Raw genomic sequence first — 21,800 nt, forward strand, 5'->3', positions numbered from 1 at the left:
CGTCATGGCCTGGTTTTCAGGCGGGTGACGGAGCAAAGCGCTGGATCTCACCACAAGTTAACAAAAGCAAGGTAAATGTTGTCACAACTCTATTTGACTCTGATCAAAAATATGGTTGGATTTGGTTGCTAGAGATGAAAAAGGATTGTTCATTGAAGGTGCGCAATGCTGTCCAATGGCAGTATTGAACTAGAGCTTGTCGAGGCTATGGGGGTTCAAGAAGCTCTTAGTTAGATTAAAGAGCGAGGATGAAATAATATTTCAGTGGAAACAGATTGCTTAAGTGTTGTTCAAGCTTTACGAAGCTCCATTATTATGATTTCTATGTTTCGTCATGTAATCAAAGATTGCAAAGCTTTAATTTATGAACTTGGTAATATTGTTATCTGTTTTGTTAAGTGATCAGCGAATAAAGTAGCTCATAGTTTTGCTAGAGTTTCTTTACTCTACTCTAGGTGTAGTTTCAGTTTGGAGTCTGTTCTAACTTATTTGTTACCATTGTTGGTGATGGAATTTGATGGTTAATGTTATCCCAATTTTAGCACTCTGACGTGGCGTCACATGATGGTGACACGTGGAATCAACTTTATGTACATGCTTGCAAGAGATATGCCGAACAGAGCACCACATACATTCGCTTGGACGAAGCCTTCTTAACCGGGCAGTAAAGTCCGAACAGCACGCCAACAGTTAGAAATTTCAGTTTTCGCATCGTGAGTCACAGAAGAAATCCCTATAATTTTGGGATCAGATCACAGAGATATGACAAGCTGTCCGAATCCCTTGATTAGTGTATTTTGTACTTAATACGCAATCTTTCCAATTATATCAATTATAATCAGAAGGGAAATTCTTCTCTCAAAGCTTGTAGCCCTATAAATAGCGATTCATACTCACTAGGCAAAAGGTCGAAAAACTTATCTAAGAATTCATATTCAAAGATATTATTGTAAGAGCTCTAAGGAAGGGGATCATTATATTCCTTGTTCTTAAGTCAATACAAACCAAGAGAATTAGACTATTCTCGAACTGCTCGGGGCTGAAGCTCTATAAAATTCTTGTGTCTTATTTTACTTCATTATATCACATATATATCATACTACTTGTCGCTTACAATCAAGACTCACTGTCGTTGGCCAAAAGCGAGGTTGACATTTTGGTGCTTTCATTGAGAGGAGAATCGCAGGATCGCTCTTTGTTTCAAACCTAATCATAAGTACAATGGTGGTACAAACTCGTAGAGGCGTGGTTGATCCAGAAAATCCACAGGCGGTGGATCCTGCACTGCAGAATCCAAAGAACGCAAGGGTTCCACCAACCACAAATCTCGAACAACCATCAACTGTAGGTCACGGTGTGACAACTCCTGTAAGTAGAATCACGCCTGGTGTGCAAGAGACTGGAAATACAAGTTCAGCAGCCAATCAGGGCACTCCCAACACTGTCATTCCGCCCGTAACAAATGTTCGAACAACCATTGGAGATGACACCAAAATACAGAACCTCTGTGCTGCTCTTGGAGTCATGCAAGGTCATACCAACACCTTGCATCACGATCAGGAGGAACTCTGTGCTGCAGTAAATCTCGCGTTTGAAGAGCAAAGGCGCATGTTCGCTAAATGGAAGGACAAAGAGATGGAAACGTTAAGGGCTCAAAGGGGCCATCATTGAAGACCGAACCAGACAGGCCACCGTGTTGATATGAAAAGCCTATCAGGCTACCAGTCAACAGCCTGCAACCGTCATTCCCCTGGGCGAGATAGACAAAGATCCCGCTGTGAACACCTTTCAAACTCTAAATGATCAATCGTCCAATCCCCGGTCACAGGTTCCAACTGTGGACCAAGCGGTAGGCGGGCAGACCTTTTCTAGCAATTCATCAGGAGAAGTCATACCTAATACTTCCACCCAAGTTAATGGTGCCGGCCAACTGATTGGTCAAACCAACCAGTCACAGAGACAGCCGGGTGTTTCTATATTTAATCGATTGGGAACAGTTCATGATCTCAGAGATGATCTGAACAGAATGAGAGGGTTGGACGAGCAGCATGACGCGCCAGTCGTTTAGCCCGGGGCTCGTGCTCAAAATCCCATTCAAAGAGATGCTGACGTGACTCTGGTCGGCCAAGAGGCTGAACAAGCTAATCCAACCGTGCAGGCACAGCTGGATGAGCTATAAATATGTTCCAAGGCCTGGCCGGTCAGAAGAACAATGACCTCGAGTTGGACCGAGCACGTGGATCCCCTTTCTCCCTAGAGATTAATGTCTTAGAATTGCCTCACAAGTTTAAGAGGCCAACCTGGAAGATGTATACAGGGAAGGAAGATCCCTTTTCGCATCTCAAGTATTTTGAAAAGCAAATGGACCTGCAAGGAGCACGAGGAGATGTATGTTGCAGAGTTTTTCCTACCACCCTCTCAGAGGCCACCCAACAATGGTATTTCAAGTTGGCGCTCGGAAGGTTTAACTCATGGAAGGCTTTATCCTCAGAATTTCATGCACAATTCTCCTCTTCTCGTCAACTTCTGTTGCACTTAGAAGACTTGGTCAAAGTGAAGCGAAGACCAGGAGAACCTCTCCGAGCTTACATCAGCAGATTCATGACGGAGGCAACTAAGGTTGCACGGGTGACTGAAGACGGAAAGTTGTCCGAGATACTGGGGGACATTGAAGTTCTTAGAGAACTTTGGAAGGACATCAGAAAGAACAGACCAATAGATTCTATGAGTGACTTCCTTGATCGTGCGGATGGTTTTATCAAGCTTGAAGAAGCCATTCATCGAGCAGAGGTTGAGCAAAAACCTAGCCAGCCAAAAGTTCCTTCTGTTGGAACATCCGTCCAGCTCCCCCAGTACCCTAGAAGTTCAAACTCGAGTGGTAAACGGTCCAATAACAACAATAGGTAAGGAAATGGAAAAAAGGGAAAGTTTGTTGGCAAAACCGAACAAGCTCCCAGGGAGAATACTACCAAGTTTACTGCTTTCTCCGTCCTGACAGAAGATATAAAAACTGTTTACATGGCTACTCAGTCATTAGCTCCGTACAAAAAGCCCGCACCCATGAAAAAAGACGTGACCAAGAGAGATATGACCAAGTTTTGTCGTTTTCATGGAGATTATGGCCATGACACTAACGAATGCAACAATTTAAAGTGGGATAAGAAAAAATAATCCGCACGTGCAAAAATATGTCAAGGCTGATCAAAATCAAAAGGGCGATAACAACAAAGATTTACTACCACCACCAGTAGATGGACATCTGCAAGTCATTATTAGAGGTCCGCACATAGCTGGAGATTCAGGCAAAGCCCGGGAAAGGTATGCCCGAACAGTACAGCATGAGCAAGAAGAAGTAGTTCTGGCCGTCGAAGAAAGGAAACCAAAAATACCACGAGCAGGGGAGCCCACCATAACATTTAGTGATGAAGATGATGTCAAGATTAGTTTCCCGCACAACGACCCGTTGGTTGTGGAAGTCCAGATAGCCAACAAGATGGTGGCCCGAACCATGATAGATAATGGAGCCTCTACGAACATCTTATTCAAAGCACCGTATGAAAATATGGGGCTCGAACTCAAAGACCTAACCCCCTGTCTCCAGCCCGTGTATGGTTTCTCCGGCCAAAATGTTACACCTCTAGGGCGAATTCGCCTGCCCCTCACTGTTGGGCAAGCTCCGAGGAGCATAACTATAATGGCACAATTTTTAGTGTTGGACGTTCCATCAGCATTTAATGTCATGTTAGGCAGACCAGCTTTATATGACTTAAAAACTGTTACGTCGATATTCCATTCGTGCCTTAAGTTTCCAACAAAGAATGGGGTGGGGTGCCTGAGAGGAAATCAACAAGTAGCTTGGGAATGTTACAACCTTGCCCTAACCAAGGCTAAAAAGGAAGTATCCTCTAGCCAGAGTTCGGACAAAGGGAAAAGTATTTCCAAATAGGAAACCGCCCAAGGCGGGGATGAAGATGTGGATCCTCAACTTGGGGACCCAAGAAACAATGTTGGACCAATGGAAGAACTAGAAGAGATTGAAATCGACCTAAATATTCCGACCAGAAAGCTTAAGATTGGAAAAGATTTGTTGCTCGTAGTAAAATCAGTATTGATAAAATTTGAGAGAGCAAACCTAAACATTTTTGCCTGGTCGCATGAGGATATGGTCGGAATTGATCCTTCTATAATTTCACATGTCCTAAATATTGATCCAAACTTCCGGTCGGTTCAACAAAAACGAAGACTGTTGGATAAGGAGCGAGCCCTAGCTCTGAAAGAAGAGGTAGAAAAGCTACGGAACAATAATTTCATAATTGAGGCTTCCTATTCGGCTTGGGTTGCTAATCCCGTACTGGTACCCAAGCCGAACAAGAAATGGCGAGTTTGTATTGATTTCACCAACCTCAACAAGGCATGCCCCAAAGACTGTTTTCCACTTCCAAGAATTGATCAGCTTGTGGACGCAACAGTAGGGCACGAAATATTAAGCTTTATGGACGCCTATTTGGGGTACAATCAAATCAAAATGCATCCACCAGACCAAGAACATACAAGTTTCCGAACAGATATGGGTCTGTATTGCTATAAGGTCATGCCATTTAGTCTCAAAAACGCTGGAGCTACATACCAAAGATTGGTAAACAAGATGTTTAAAGACCAGATCAGACGAAACATGGAAGTGTACGTGGATGTCATGCTCGTCAAATCCAGGAAGGTTGGGGGCATATAGATGATCTGGACGAATGCTTTAAAGTCCTCAGGAAGTACAACATGAAACTCAATCCCCTAAAGTGCTCTTTCGGAGTTAGCTTGGGTAAATTTCTAAGCTTCATGGTCAACGTCTAAAGAATTGAAGTCAATCCAGAGAAGATTCAAGCCCTTCTGGATATGAAATCGCCAACAAGAACCAATGAAGTTCAAAGTTTGACTAGTCGGATTGCCGCACTCAGCAGATTTGTTTCAAAATCAACAAACAAGTGTGTTCCGTTCTTCAACATCCTACGAGGAAATAAAGAATTTGAGTGGACGGAGGAATGCGAAAAAACTTTTCAAGAGCTAAAAATGCAACTCGCAAAACCTCCTATACTATCCAAACCTTTGGAGGGAGAAGAACTTTGGATATACTTGGCTGTCATGGAGCATGCTGTAAGTGCCGTACTGGTCAAAGAGGAAAACAACATCCAACATCCGGCCTATTACATCAGTAAAAGACTCATTGAAGTTGAAAGTCGATATCCATTGATAGAAAAACTCACTTACTGCCTATTTTAAGTTTTTATGTATTTTTTTATCAATTGTTTTCATGTATTTTAAGTTTGATTCCATTTTATTCCTATTCCTATTTTCATTCTCATTCTTATTCCTACGTTTTTATTTCTTCTAACCAAATACCACCTAAATTAAATTGTATACAAAAAAAAATGTTTCGTTTTATTTTATGAGATTATATTTTTCTTATATATAAAAGTATAATATACATTTGATATATTAAAATTTAAAATATATTTATATTATATGTCTTAGACTTTTAAATTATTAATTTTTTTACATTAAAATATTAATTATATATATAAATATGTCTCATTTAAATTAGATCAATTACTTTTATAATTTTTTTTAATTGAATAAGTGCAAATTTTAAATTTTTCAATCCTATCCAATCTGTACAAGTACACATATCTAAACTTTCCAATTTAAATTAAATTGAATCGTACAAATTAGATTAGATTGAGTATTTTATGATCACTCCCGACTTCTTTCAAACAATAAATTCTCTCCATTTTCTATCTTTTCTACCCTACAATAAACATCAAATATCAATTTATTTTTTCTTCTGGTAAAATAAGCAAAAAAGAAAAAGAAAAGGTTTATTCTACAAACTTCAGAATTGGTCAGATGCATGTGGAATGGAAGAACTCAGACTCAATGAGCCAACAGGGCTGAACCCATAATGAGGCTTTTGTCGGTTTCATATGTCGTGGGGTTCACAAGGACAACAAGAGCTGGTCAGAGTTCAGTCCCACAACAACCAAAGGGGAGAGCCCACTTGGACAATCGACGTGCTGTCCTTGCAACAATGGAAGGGAGGAGTTTCCAACAATACTTCGAAAGTGAGAAGAAAGAACCAAGAAAATTCATTTAAAGGGTTAATCAGAAGAAACAAAACTAAGGCTTAAGAGGAGAACAAAGCATCATGTGATTACATGTAAACAAAGGAACAACAAGCTTTGTCTTCAATGTGGTCAAACAATTTAGTCTGCTTTCGAGGAAACTTGGGGTTGATGGGAGTTCCACTGCAGAAGCATCCATACTATAGATGTGCCTGATCAAATCACAGACATCAAATTTAGTCAACTTTAATCCAGCTCAACTAGGATGAGGCAAGGCAAGTGTACATGTTGGGGATTCTTTTGTTTCAAGATTAAGCAATAAGCAACAGAGCAATCATGAAACGGGAATAAATTAGTCCCCACTTTGTGTTAAAAATACATAAGAAATAAAGTAAACAATGAATAAGGTCAAGAAATAATTTATACCTGCGAAAAAACAGACGGTTGAGAGATTAGCAATAGCCATGGTGTGGTAGATAATGTATTCAGTTAAGAAATGACCAAGTGCATAAACAAATGATAAGAAGGTGGCCAAGTAAAGTGGCTTGTTTTCAAGGTTAAATGCGCACAGGTAGCAGAGAGTGCAAGTGAGAAGAGTCCACACACCGAATGTTCTACCATGAACCTCAGTCACTGTTGACAAGAATAAAAAATTAAAAAAAAAAAAAAAAACTTCATAAGAAAACACACACAAGTATACGTAGCATATCATAATTCATAACCATGTTATTATTATATAGTTCAAATGAACCATAGAAAAGCAGGACCACTAATCAGAAAACTAGTTTACACTTCTTAGTATCCCAGATATCTACACTACACAGGTAGGTTTTGGTGTCAATATAGAGCTCAGCAATAAATTGGCACATTATTATTATGACAATAAAATTCAATTCTTACTAAAATGACCATGGAGCTGTGACTTATAACTGCATGTGAACAATGCCAATTGATCCGTTGGCATTGAGAAATTTAACCAAGTTGAATAAGAATCTCCTAATTACATAACCAAATAAACAAAGTGCAGGTTTCAAATTTCACAAACAGCTATCTTCCTTTCCTTACCTTAATGAGTCTTTTTTGGACTCAAACAAAATATGCTAAATACACCACAACAAGAAGTATGAAAATTTTCTAAGTTTCGAACATAAAATTTGTTGATTTGAACTCAAAACAATCAATTGTTGAGAAATAAAAAATAATAATAATAATTAAAAATCAGGATAGTTGACATACTTGGAGATTGAGAAAATACAGCTAGCCGGAGAGCCCAAATGTTAAAAAACCCGAACCAAACGGAGGCCAAGCGAAGAGACCCCACTAGCAATAACCACATACTCAAAGGCTTCATGTTTGTATATGATTTAGCTGAAACCAAGGGTAAATCACAGATCATCAACTTCCTAAGTTTCAAAATCGGCACATGCTATTAACATTTAAAGAAAAACCATAGCAAGGATTCCAAGTAAATCCCCAAATAAAATGAAAAACTTAAGATCCGATTGATTTGTCAAGTGTTATTGGAAATATGCTTAGATGCATTGTTTAATGTAATAGAATTCGAAATAATCAAACCTGAGTGTGACCGGAAAATGAGCAGCGACTGGGATGGCGAATAGGTAGTAGCAATTGAAACCCTAAAATGAAGATTGAAGTGACGAAGAGGAATAGATGATAGTACCTGAAAATATATCTTATATGTTCTGCAACTGAAAACCAGCGCCAGTGACTACTGAGGGTGAGCAAAGAGTAGGGGTGTTCATCCGATCCAATCCTCACTTTTTTGGTCAAACAATATCCACTCCGCACTAAGTGCGGATTTCATATTTTGGATCCAATCCGATCCGCATAAGAGTTTAAATCCAATCCAATCCAATCCGCACTATTGCAGATTGGATCGGTTATTTTAGATCGGTTATTTTTTTAATAATAAATTAATTAATATTTCATAAAAAAAAATTAAATAAAGACTATTGTTTCTTAATCTCCAATAATAATCTATTTCCATCTCTATATATACAAATTAAACTAATATACATATATATCTTTATATATTAAAAGTGCCTATTTAACGGCAATTCTTGGTTTGACGGTAATTCTTGGTTTAACGATTCTTTTATTTTTTTTAACCCAAAAATAAATAATTTTTATTTTCTTTAACGGATTCTTTTAACGCCGTTAACTTTTTTTCTTATAAAAATATATATAAAAAAAAAAAAATCATCTCAATCGTAGCTCGTTTGCTTTCCGTTTATTTACATAAATGAATTGTTTCTCTTCTTAGGGCTACCATCGATACCTTCTATGGCTGCTATCTCATTCAACACGCCGAATTTCCCATCTGGGTTTGCTTTTCCAGGTTGAACTAAGCTAATTTTTCACCATTGACATCGTAAATTCAGATTCTGTGTTCGTTTTATAGTTTCAATTCATTCATTTTTGGTCGTTTTGACTTCTTAACCAAGTCGTCTCTCTCTTTCTCTGAAGGTGTTGTGGAAATTGATGATCTGGGTTTTCATCAATCGTTCAACATATTTTGAAATAAATATATTCCGTACATTCAATCTATGAACGTTCCCTTATCGAGATCCATTTTGTCGGGTTTTCATCAATCGTTCAACATATTTTGAAATAAATATATTCCGTACATTCAATCTATGAACGTTCCCTTATCGAGATCCATTTTGTCAAAAATGATTTAGCTTTTCTTTTAAAAACAAATGGAACGAATAAATCGAAGCTCATCCCTGAGCATATGCTGACGTTCAAGATTGTTGGAGAGCCTGAGGGTCCGTATTACGCTCACTATGGTGTTGTGGGAAGTCATTTGGTATGTGGGCAGTCTATTTCACTTTCCTCTGATTAAACCTATTGGTTATTAGGGCTCATTCTGTTGTTAAATGCATTTCTTTAACTTTGGGTACCAAAAATTGCTGCATTTTTGAAATATTGGTTATAATGGTCACATTTAATTGTGTTATTTATACGCGGAAAAAGGCCTAGAGATTTACTAAATCCCAAGGTTGTTAAGTATATGCAAATTCGTGTTTAATTTAGCATTATTATTACCTGGCAGGCTTTGAAGTTATTGGGAAGTGAAGTGCTTGTGGGCTAATTTCTATATTCCTTTCAGGAGTTTGACTTCAAAGAGAAGAAAACTTTGGAAGAAAGGAAAATGGCGACCGTCGGTGGAATCAAAGAAGTTGATGGGAATCAGAACAGTCTCGAGATCGAAAGCCTTGCTCGTTTTGCTGTCGATGAACACAACAAGAAACAAAAAGTGCATCCTCATTTTCTATCCGATTACAATTTTTTTTTCTTATTTAGTTATTCGTATATCGATCGATGACCGATCGTTGTGTGTAGGAAAGAACTCGAGATTGATTTCTTTGTTTTGGGATGCGTAATTCGCTTCGCAATTTGAGAAGGTTGTAAACACGAAAGTGCAAGTGGTTTCTGGTACGATGCATCATATTACGTTGGAGGCTTTGGATGGGGATAAGAAGAAGGTTTATGAAGCCAAGGTGTGGGAGAAGCCATGGATGCATTTTAAGGAGCTCCAGGAATTCAAATATATTGGTGATGCTCCTTCTGGATCATCCTCTTAATTCTGAGCTATATGGTAAGCTGTAAACGTCTTTGATTTTTTTTTTCAAATCTATTTATCTAATTCTATATATGATTATGAATACGGGAATATAAGAAAAAGACTCTGTTTTTGCAATCTTACTTTTATTGCAATATTATGAAAATATATATTTCTTTTGAGTAGTATCATTAGACGCTCTGATAAAATTGAACCTCAATTGAGTTGTTTCATATTTCAAAACTGACACAAACAATGATCCTGATCACTTAACTTTGACCCTTGTGCTATTTGGTTACAAGTACTATTGTGTAAACCATTGTTTTCATGTTAGTATTTGCTTAAGTTTCATGAATTGACATCATTAGACTTGATCACTTAGTAGTTAACATGTTATTGATCATTATATAAGAACGATGATGTGTTATTATTATTATTTTCAATTCGTTTGTTAGAGAATTCTTGGTCATGATCTCAGAATCGGTTGATTACGGTAATGGATCCTTATTTAGACATAAACTATAAGATGTCTTTTATCTTGCTATTTTATATCCACACGCCACTTGAGCTATCCTCCAAGTAATTGGGTGTGGGTGCTTGTGGGTAAGAGGTCTGGGGTTGGAGCCCCAGTGACCAGTAGGAACCATCATACTATCGGAGCACTCTGCTAAAATGCTACCTTAAGGCTAATTTTCCCTTTGATTGATATTGAAATGTATCTATATGTTATGTGCCTTACATTATGTCTTCAAATGATTTTAATGAAAATGTCTAATTTAATTCAACTCCTTGCTTTAAGCTTGATTCACCTCCCATAATCTTCACCTCTCTGTTTTGATAGGAAAATGTTGCTGGTAAGTCAGGATTGGCACACTGTATTGACAGATCAAGTTATCAAAAGATCAAGCATTTCTGTGAATTGGAAAACTAATGTTAGAAGATAAATGTTGGGAAAGAATTTATAAACAGAACATAATGTAGGATCTCTTATTATCTTTTTAATACAAGTGGATGTTTTTTTTCTGAACAAAAAAGAAAAAAGGAAAGACAGAAAAGAAAAAGGGAAAAAGACAAAAAGAAGAGGCTGTAGCTACTCAAGGCATTTGATGAACTTATAATAATTTAGTGTATGATCAGAATGTTAACAAAGATGAGGTTATGATTGACAACAATTAGTCACTAACATGGATATGTATTTCAGATTTCCTTAGACTGCTGTGGAACACTCTAATTGTATGAAAATCACAAAGGAGTTGCCGAATTTCTTGGTGGTTCCCGCACCCGTGCCGATGAGGGAGGTTGCCTTCGATCTGATAAGGGTCCGTGGAAGAATCCAGAAATATTGAAGGTTTAAACTGGAATAATAATTTTTCCTGTTGTGTAATATTTTTACAAGCTTTAGCTATGAACCCTTGTATGTCCTTGTTAATTAGAAACCAATGATTGTTATAACCCGTCTTTTTTCACAGATGGTTCACAATGGTGAAGCGCGGCGTGCCGTGATTGTCAAGGTTATAACCAGCGAGGGGAAGGTTACCTATATTAAACCGCACTACCCAAAGTGCAGATTGTATTCAAATTATTGTTATTTTTTTTATTTATTTTTTTAAGAAACTGAATATTTTTAGTTATGCTCATAAATATCATCGTGAAATAAGGAAGCAGTTTTAATTTGAAAATTGTTAATTTTTTGAATTTGAACTTGGGGATGTGTTTCCTATTTAAAAGTTATTTGAATGTTATTCAAATTATTGTTATTTTTTTTTTTTTTTTTTTTAAGAAACTGAATATTTTTAGTTATGCTCATAAATATCATCATGAAATAAGGAAGCAGTTTTAATTTGAAAATTGTTAATTTTTTGAATTTGAACTTGGGAATGTGATATTAGGTTAATCATATTTATAATGCAATTTGCTCTCTCCATAGATTTGCTCTCAGGTCTCAATTCCGTCTCTCAGGTTTACATATGTCTATTGTGGCTCTCCTCGTGTTGACTGTAATGCAAACCGAACAATGAGTTCAAAGTACAATCAGTTCACCATTCAAGCAGTTGAACCAATGGAAGATTAGGCAGAAGTTGCCATTTTTCTTTTACAGTAATTTTATTTTATTTAGTGTTAAGACTTTTCTTGGTGCCGAGCTTCTTTCAATTTCTATTGACTTGTTATCTACGGATTTACATGGAGTATTGTATGCAAGTATTTCATATACCCAATTTTCTAGAAGTAAATAATAAGTATCATTTTATTTTGATTTATATATACCTAATTATATTTTACCAACCAATTATAATAGCACAAATATTAATTTGCTAAAACAAATCATTCGTGTAATCATACCTTCACATACAATCTAAATAAGAAGAAAAAAAAATAAACTTTACCTAAAACTAACATTTACGTGCCTCGGCACGTAACTCCTACCTAGTATATCAATATATATATATATACTTATCTTTAAATTTACACTAAAATATATATGTATATAATTACTAAAATAAATAAGCTAGTATATATATATTTAAACTTTATTTGTACGTGTCTACGTGAATAAAAATTATTTTTCTTGTATTTTTTATTACAAAATAAATAAAATACACCAACTCAATATATTACTAAAAAAGATTAAGAAATTAGAAATTTGTGTCTTTTTTTAATTAATATATATTACATATTATAATTTTTTAAAAATATATATAATTAAGTGCGGATTGGATTAGATCGGTTACTTTTTGAGGTCAAACAACATCCAATCTGCACAAGTGCGGATTTTAGATTTTTCAATCCAATCCAATCCGCACAAGTGCGGATATCCGCATTTTGCAGATTGGATTGGATTGGATCGTGCGGATTGGATTGGATCGAATACTTTATGAACACCCCTAGGAAAGAGAGGGCTTGTTTGAAAATTTTAATTTTAAAATTTTTCCATTCAAATTTCTAAAATTAAATTATGGACAAATTTATTTTATTTTGGAAAATAAGTGTGGTACACTTTTATTGTTTCAGCCTCCAAAATAGTAAGGGTAAAAATTGATCGGTTATGGTCGGTTTTTACAATTTTATAACCGACTAGTCGGTTACGATTTTTATTCTACGAAAACTGTAGCCGACCGTAGGGTTTTTGGCAGTTTTTCAGTTTGGCATTTTTGGCGGTTTTGGGCGATTTATTACGGTTTTTTACAGTTTTGGCGTTTTTTGGTTTAACCCTTTTTTTATTTCAAAAACCGAAACTGACCGCCATGTCAAAAAAACCAAAATCGAAACCGAAACCGACCGCCAAATTCGGTGATGACGTGGAACCAAAAATTCGGTTACGGTCTGGTCGCCTGGTTGCTGCTTTATGTTAGTTAGGGATGATGCGGTTACGGTCTGATCGCCTGGTTGCTGCTTCATGTTAGTTAGGGATGATGCTTCAGGTCGCCAATCTTTGACAGCTTGAAATTGTTTCTTAAAGTCCTTGGATAGATGTTCCCAAGAAGTTATCGAATGGTGACTGAATTTATCGAACCAGCTACTCGCTGGCCCAGCCAATGAGGTTGGGAATAAAATGCATCGCAAATAATTCAACACATTGCTCGCTCGCATTATGGTATTGAAGTTATACATATTGCGAGACGTGTGGATTTTTTTAATCCCTGAGGGAATTCAAAATTCATAATATCAAGATGAAAAGGCTCAGTTTCCTCATCCGAGTCATAGCCAGGTAATTTCCCATGCTCCCCATTCTGATATTTTCTAAACATATCCTTCAACTCAATGATTCGCAACTGGATTGGGTCCATTTGTTGTTGGTTAGAATTAAGTTGATGGCGTAAGTCAGGTGCATTCTGATTTAATCGCTCGCGGAGATCGGGTTGTCTTCGATTCAAATGCTCACAAAGATCAGGTTGTCTTCGTTCATAATTACTTACGGATCTTGTATCTGAGTAACTCTCAGATTGATAACTTCTCATATTGCTCATGCTTTCTTGATTAGCATAACGTCAAGATCTTCTTCCTTCTCGCGTTCACCTTCCTAATCGACTGTTCCCTCGAGACCTCGAGTGTCCCAAGCTGGAACTTGCCTCGTCTTGTACCGGCCTTCTCCTTTGGAAGAGGTTTGATACACGTCCTCTATTTAGATACGTGTATATACCTTCCCTCTCGGATCGAGAAGGATGTTGGGGGTGCTTTGGTGGTAGCCCACTTGTCCTAGGTTGAGTCACAGGATTTCTCTCGTTATTTCGAGGGATTTCCTATGTCCTAGTTTGGGGCTGCCTTGTGTCCTCATTCTTGCGAGAAGCCTTTGGTACATCATTACGTTCATTCCCCTGATTCATAAATCCATTGGATATTTGAGGAACTTCTCAGCGTTGTTCTTGGTTATTTTGTTGTTCATCCATTGGAACATCCCTAGTACCCCCAGGTTGCTCCTCCTTGGTGTTTTGGGGATTTACTTGATTTGCTTCCTGCCTCCTGGTTCTTAAACCGTGAGGTCTACCTCATGGCCTTCTTACCCTAAGATCAGGTTGATTCTGTGTATCAGTTCCTTGAGTCACCCTTGTCACTGCAGCCTCTCTTTCCAACTCAGTGTTTCGTCGGTTAGATTCGGCTAAGCGTTGCCGGAGTTGTCAATTTTCTATTTCCACTAATGGAACATACCTACTTGGATCATAAGCATCCTCACTTCTAGGTTTATACCCTGCAGAAGTATTAATTTCTTCGTTCCTTCCTTCTGGGTTTTGATTACCACCACCATAGTTTCTTCTTAAGCGTGTTGTTCCAAAAGTATGGGGTCTTTGAGAACCCATTGGTTATTTCCCAGGGTGATGCGTAGTTTCCTCAGGACGACTTCCATCATTTTGATTGTTATCAACCATGGATATATTTTTGTTTGTAAGGAGGGATTTTTTTGAGTTTTATCACGTAGGCTCTCAATAAAAGCACCAAACTATTAACGCAGATTTTCGTTAACCAATAATAAGCCTTTTCGTGATAAATATCACACAGAAATAAATAATGTATAATTAACACCAGATATTTTTATGTAGTTTTACAGTTAAATCTACATACTCTACGAGTCTATCTTATTTGAGATATTTTCTGATTACAAGATGCAATATACAATTGATCGTAACTATTTTTCTCTCTAGAATTCTCTGTCTTTATTTATAGGAATATAGGTTAGCAATTATTTACATTCAATTCAAAATATGTAACTGTTGATGAAATATGATTAATTCCCACGTTTCATTTAAATTGTATGTGGATAATACTTTATAACTGCTTAATTTTTTGTTATTCTCATCCTTAAAGATGATCAATGTTGATTTGGACAACTGTATCTTGCTTATCTCTGAGTTATTATCTTTAGCTATTATAATGTAGAAAAAATGCTAAGTGTTAGCAAATGATTCGCCTAGCCAAGTTTATTACGAATAACGAGGTGATGGTCTCGCTATACATAATCTGAGATTGCTTTGCATAACCAATTCATTCCTTCAAATAAATGAATTATCTCCTTAGATCTGTGTACTCCGAGACAGGCATGTGTCTCGTCAATATAGTTTTTTATAGTCCTCTATCCTTGTCTCGCTTAAGATTGCATAGTCAGCGAGTTATGAATATTTTTTATTAATCTTTTATTTAACGAGTTATTCTTTTTCTTTGCATTAAATGATATAATTTTATTATATCAAGTGGTTCATATTCCATTGTATGACACGTGTCACCTTCTAAAATGAAGCCGAATTTTGGATATAACACATCCAAAAGACTCTTGAAATAGGCAATGGAGTTAAGCCAGTTTGACATCCATTACCAACCTAAAATATCCATTAAAGGTCAAGCTTTGGCATAATTTATTGTTGAATGCACAGGGATGTACAACAACCCTGAAGAACCCATCTCAAAGATATAAGTCTGGAAGATATATGTAGACGGAGCATCGAATGAGAAAAGTTCTAAAGCTGGAATCATCCTCATCTCACTGCAAAATTATCAACTTCAGAGTGCACTCCGTTTTGAGTTTGAAGCTTCTAGGAATGAAGCAAAACACGAAGCAATGATAGCTGGCCTACAATTAGCTAAAGAAGTCAGAGCCCAGAACATTGAGCTCTAAAGCGATTCACAGTCGGTAATCAACCAAATTTTTGGAGAATATTAACCTAAAAGGGAGAATATGGCTAATTACGTAGCGAAATTTAGAGATTTATTGCAACATTTTAAGCATTATTCTATTAAGGAAATTCCTAAAGATCAGAATGCCTCGCGAATATGCTAGCAAAGTTGGCAACAGATCCAAAGAGAAAATTACGGATTAGTCCCCATCGCCATCTTTCTTCTCCAAGCACAAAAACACTGGAGTAATAATTATTGATCCTTCCACTTCCTAGATGGCTCCAACCCAAAAGTATATGGAATCTTGAACACTTCCAGATGACAAAGCCATTTCACTTAAGGTTTAATATCAAGCCCCACAATACGTGCTCGTGGACGGAGTGATATAGAAGAGAGTTGTCAATGCCCTAATTAAGGTGCATAGCTAGAATAGAAATAAGTGTTGTCATGCACAAAATACATGAAGGATGTCAATTTTGGGGGTCGGACTTGAACTTCCTACAGTAAAATAACCATAACTCACTTAATTGTTATCTGATTGACGCGATTCAACTTGCATTTTGAACCTATTTAAACGCTCTATCATATCATGTCTCACACCCTAGACATAATTATGAAGCTATCGTTGTCAAAATTCACCCCAAGAGAGTTACGAAAATAAGCTCCGAGTTACCGCAGTGGAACCCACCAGGCACCAAAAATTGGCCATCACAATGTTTAATCATCATCAACGGTTAAAAATATCTTTTTTTTTAATTTTTTTTATTTTTGTGGGCCTCCTTCACCTATAAAAGGAGAGCTTCATTAGTTTATTTTTCACATTCAGAAAACTACTCATAAAGTCAAAACTTCTTTCTCTTTAGACTTTAGATTTTTTTTATACTTAGTCTATTGTTATAATTATCTTGTGAGAAATAAAAAATTGAAGTAGGTGTAGCCCTATTACTATCGCAATATATGGCGTGAACTACTATAAATTGGTTGTCTATTTAAATTACTTAATTACTTTTATTTATTTTCATCAATCTAGCGAGCGAGTGTGGTTTAGAAGTCTAGTCTAAATTTCTGTGTCAACAATACTTTAATAATTATTTAACAAAATATATTAAAAAAAATACTTACTCATTAATTCACGAGCTCCGCCTTTCTAACTTTGTGGTGGGATGTTTTGGATCTTCGACAGGCTTCCATAAAGGACAAGCTTCTACAACGGACGTTTGAGTTTCAACGAAGGATCGGTGGCTACTCCTTTGGGCGGATGAGAGAGGGAGCTAGAGAGAAATCAGGAGTGGAGGGAGGGTGGCAGCTCTTGGGCAGTCTAATGAGATAAATGTAGAGAGAAGAATAAGTTAAACAAAATAAATGAGAAGGATTTTCTCTTGTAATTAGAGTTTTTTTTTTAAAAAAAAAAAAAAAATAGTAAATGAAATTTCTCCTAGAATTTTAGTGTACCCAATTTTAGTCTTCCCCCTACCAAATTCAAACCTACAAATACAGCCTAACATATTTTAAAATTAACAGTCTACAACCCGTGGAAAGGTTTTGTTTTGATGATTTGTCAAGTTCACGAAATAAAGCGTAAATGCTATATTTTGGCTGCCATCTTGAGGATTATTAAAATAATAAATAAATACGTAGATATTTCTGACATTCCAGTCATCATCATGTCATTTTGCCCTTTTTCTTTTTTAATTTTCCTGACTACGCCAACTAATAACCAGCTGGACTCTACAAATAAGTGCTGCCACGTCATCCATTGCATTGATTATTTCAGAATAATTACGCCACCATAGGATTCTCATCTCAGCTTTTAGCTTCCCAACAAATCTCAGCAAAGAATAAATATCACCCAAAAATAATACTATTTACAGACAAAAACAAAATCGGAGCAGAAAATTAATAATTAAAATTTTAATCCCTACTAATTCCTCCTCACTGTACAATGTGCTCTTCAATTAAACAATTAAAAAATAATACAGCTAAAAAACTGCTGTTAGTCACTACTCACTACCCACCAAAACAAAAATAAAGTAGCTTTCATTCTCAAAAACGACAATCCAAAGTACCAAACGACACACTTCACTACTGCCTTAGCTGAGTTAGTTCCTTTGGAAGTTTCTTCGAAAACAACCGGCAAGCATCCATGCTCAAATCCATGGCTGCGGCAACCGCCACGAACGCCGCCGCGTCCTCCGTGCAAGTCACGTGCTGCACACCCACCTCCACCTCTGGCCTGCTCCGCTTACCCAAACCCTCAACCGTCGACGACATCACAAACCCTCTATACGACATGTGACAAGGAAGAGCGAAACCGAAATCAGACCCGGATCCGGAACCCGATCTCGACCCGGGCCTGGAACCAGATCCGAAATCGCAACTGCTATTCGGACTGTTCGCCGGAGAGATGCTCGATGTAACGTCAATGGTAAACTTTCCCCCGGAGTTAGCGTTCACGGCGGAGCTGGCGAGAGTAGCGGCGGGTGTTGATGTATCGCTAAGGAGCTCGAATTTGTACCCTACCGAGTCTGAGCCACAGCGTTCGCGCCACGCCTCGAGTCGGCCCCATGGCTTCCATGTCCCCTCGCCGGGACGGAGAATCAACCATGCACCGGGGTTGGATCGACTGACCCGGTCGGAACCGGGAGAGGCCACGAAGGGTGTAACCATCGATGCAACCGCCACTGGCGAACCGGAGAGGTCGTGGATGGTAATGGACCATCCTTTACGCTCCTTCGAGTAATTGTCCTTGTTGGTCTTCAGAGATGGTAACCAATTCCTTGAAGTGCTTGGTTCAGACATTGAACTGTAAATTAAAAAAAAAATTAGAAAAAAATGTTTAAGAGCAAAGAACGAGATTTTGTTAATTAGAAAATCCCATGTACTAATCCAGAAGAAGAAAACCAACCTGTTTTTCAAATCACTGGAACTTCTGAACCCAAATTTGCAAGTGAAAACGGGTTGTTTTACATTCCCTTGAACCTGAAAAACTTGGGGACTACACTCTGGCTCTCCATCGAATTGGAAAACAAATCTCGGGTCGGGCTCGGCACGAACACACAAATGCAACTGCGACGAAGACCCTTTATTAGTACTACTATTATTATCCCCCATATCCACCCAACCATTCTGAAAAAAGAACGGCCTTGATTCAGCCTTCTTTAGATCCAACGGTACCGAAACTTTCCCAACAAGCTTAGCAGCGTTAAACCCACAAGTGGATCCTCTCCGACCAGTGTAGACGGAAATCTTCAATACCAGAGGCTTCCCTGCGAAACCGTCGATGTGGGTCTTGTTCAAATTGAAAGAAGCGGCTAGAGATTGAGAATTAGCATCCGGGGTTGGAACACTACAACTACTACTACTACAGCTACTAGTTCTACTAACTTGTGGGACTAAAGGGATAGTAGCGAACTGTACAGGGAAGTTTTTGAGTTTGATCTTACAGAAGCACGGCGACGTTGAAGGGTGGACCCCGGAGAAGGACGGCTTCAAAGCCACCGGGAACTTTATCGACAAGTCACCGATTAGGATCCGGATAAAGGGACACGGATCCATTGGAGATAAATTAACGAAGTAATATTATACTGGAGTTTTGGCTTGGATTTGATTTGGTTTCTCTTCTTAAGAGAGAAACATTTGTTATAAGTACAAATTAGAGAAGGTGTGGACTGAAAAAAAAGGGAGGGTACGAGCTTGAAAGATATACGGAGTGAGTTATTATGGCTATGGAGAATGAAGAAGAAGATGATGAAACCAAGGGCGCAACAGCCTGTATTACAGCTGGGTCAATTCTTGCAAAAACAAAAATAAATTCAGATTGGGTTTTTTTTCTGTGGGTCCATATCCTGTTGGCTATGTGTGAGCTCACTTTTATTTTTTTTAATTAATTTTGTTTCCTTTTATTTTATTTACCTTGTAACTCTTGACTATTGACTCCAAATTAGGAAAAGGAAAGATTCGAAAAAAATATATAAAACTGCTTTTCTTAAATTTTAAGTTTGTTGGATTTGGTTTTTTCTCTTACATGGGGTGAGGGATTTGTGAGTGTGAAATTAGTAGACTATTTGTATAACTACTCTTTGATATAGTTTTTGAGAATTGAGAGTGAGACTAAAAAAAGACAGAAAAGAGAATATGTAAGTAAATAAGGTAGATATTATTTAGGAATGTACATCCCACCTAATTTAATATTTTTTTACTAATTGGATCCAATTAGTAATGGAATATTTACATGGTAATAAAAAAATCTAATTTCTATAAATATAGTAAATAAATTTAATAGGACAAAATATGATATTTAAAATTAAAAAAAAAAATTAACATATGATATGTCATTTATATTACTATAAAAAATATTAAAATTCTTTTTACATTTATTTTTTAAAAAATGAAACTACAGTGATTACTAGAATTGTTACTGGTGTTAAAAAATTATCGGAGTTTGTTGTCGGTGTTAGAAAAATCATTAGAGTTACTTTTGCTACCGGAAAAGTCGTTGGAGTTGTTGTTGGTGCCAGAAAAGTCACCAGAATTAGTATAATCGTCGAAAAAATCACTAAAAAATTCGTCGAAGTTGTAACCGTTACCGGAGTTAGATGTTGGAATATAACTAATAGAAACTAGTTACGTTTATTTGCTAGTAAAAAATATGAATAATGAAACTAGTTTCTTAAAATAATAAAAAAAACATAATATTTAAACATGAAAATGAGTTATCTTAAACAACCAACTAAGAAATTAAACAGGCATAAAACAACTAAAAAAAAATAATTTTAAAAACTAAAAATAAACATAAAGACTATATAAAGATAAATTGAAAAAAAAAATGAACATACTTCAAAAAGAAAAAAAATGTATATACCAATTTACTGATTTTTCCTCTTTTTTGATTTAAGCGTTTATATATTATAACCATATTTTACTTGGGACTCGAACCCAGGACCTCCAACACCCACACACCCACCTATGGCCACTTGAGCTAGCCTCAAGTGGTTAAGATGGAAGTTTCTTCTCAGAGTCAGAACTTAAAATCTTTAGCAACATCTTTCATTATATTTATACTGGAAGAATTATATTCCATTTGAAAAAAAAAAAACACAAAAAATAAATCAAACCCAGTTTCGTCATACAACAATAATGAACATTATGAAATCAAACAAAAACCAGTTTCGTTACAAAATAATAATAAAGATTATGAAAATAAAATAAAAATAATATACAATAAAAATAATTTAAACTAGTTTCATCAATCAACCAAATGAGAAAAAAATCACAAAAAAATACTCTCAAATATATTAAAAACGACACACAATGCACAACAATAATTTAAAAACAAAATATAAATGTGAAAACCAGTTTCGAATCTAAAAACAAAATAATAATAAAAAAAACTTAAAATGAAAAATATACAATAATATCATAAAATAGAGCAACCCCATTACAGAACTCTTAAAACTTTTGAAACTAGTTTCGAACCTGTGAACCCTATAAAACTAATTTCGACACTATAAAAAGTAATAACAAAATATAAATGCTAAACAATAAATTTAACTGAAATCAGTTTTATCAAGCAACTAAATGACAAAAAAAAAAAAAAAAAAGAACCCCCCCCCCCCCACACACACACACATAAAAAAAATTAATCACAAATATAATAAAAACAACATACAATGTATAACAATAATCTAAAAATAAAATATAAGTGTGAAAACCAGTTTCGAACCTAAAAATAAAATAATAAAAAGGAAACTTAAAATCAAAATTATATAATAACATCATAAAATGGAGCTGCCCCATTATAGATCCCTCGAAACATGTGAAATTAGTTTTGAACCTATGAACCCGGTGAAATCATTTTCGAACCATTAAACCTGGTGAAACGAGCTTCAAACCTGTGAAACTAGTTTGAAACTTGTTAACCCTATGAAACCAGTTTTGACCCTATGAAAAATCATAACAAAACTTGTGAACTCATACAAGACCATAACAAAAATTAATGTTAA

At 36.4% G+C, this 21,800-nt stretch overlaps 3 protein-coding genes across 4 annotated transcripts; 1 reads left to right on the forward strand and 2 right to left on the reverse strand.

Annotated features, from left to right (window-relative positions):
• Positions 1 to 2,181: 2,181 nt before the first annotated feature.
• LOC133032014 (uncharacterized) lies at positions 2,182 to 3,946 on the forward strand. The gene is made up of 2 exons (XM_061105823.1): positions 2,182 to 2,903; positions 3,154 to 3,946. Exons 1-2 carry the CDS (start codon positions 2,182 to 2,184, stop codon positions 3,944 to 3,946), a joined length of 1,515 nt encoding a protein of 504 aa, XP_060961806.1.
• Positions 3,947 to 5,717: 1,771 nt separating this feature from the next.
• On the reverse strand, positions 5,718 to 7,943 carry LOC115703004 (ergosterol biosynthetic protein 28). Of its 2 annotated transcripts, none has more exons than XM_030630488.2 (4): positions 7,792 to 7,943; positions 7,347 to 7,478; positions 6,537 to 6,743; positions 5,718 to 6,322 (listed from the first exon to the last, which is right to left on the reverse strand). In XM_030630488.2, exons 2-4 carry the CDS (start codon positions 7,459 to 7,461, stop codon positions 6,252 to 6,254), a joined length of 393 nt encoding a protein of 130 aa, XP_030486348.1. In that variant the 5' UTR covers positions 7,462 to 7,478; positions 7,792 to 7,943; the 3' UTR covers positions 5,718 to 6,251. The 2 variants fall into 2 exon arrangements, with proteins under 2 accessions (XP_030486348.1, XP_030486341.1); XM_030630481.2 differs by having other exon boundaries at positions 7,686 to 7,866.
• Positions 7,944 to 17,683: 9,740 nt separating this feature from the next.
• Positions 17,684 to 19,783, reverse strand: LOC133032592 (uncharacterized). The gene is made up of 2 exons (XM_061106606.1): positions 18,704 to 19,783; positions 17,684 to 18,601 (listed from the first exon to the last, which is right to left on the reverse strand). The coding sequence occupies exons 1-2, from the start codon at positions 19,351 to 19,353 to the stop codon at positions 17,881 to 17,883; spliced, it is 1,371 nt and encodes a 456-aa protein (XP_060962589.1). The 5' UTR covers positions 19,354 to 19,783; the 3' UTR covers positions 17,684 to 17,880.
• Between the last annotated feature and the right edge of the window lie 2,017 nt (positions 19,784 to 21,800).

Source organism: Cannabis sativa, chromosome X (assembly GCF_029168945.1).
Source record: "Cannabis sativa cultivar Pink pepper isolate KNU-18-1 chromosome X, ASM2916894v1, whole genome shotgun sequence".
Taxonomy (NCBI): Eukaryota; Viridiplantae; Streptophyta; class Magnoliopsida; order Rosales; family Cannabaceae; genus Cannabis; species Cannabis sativa.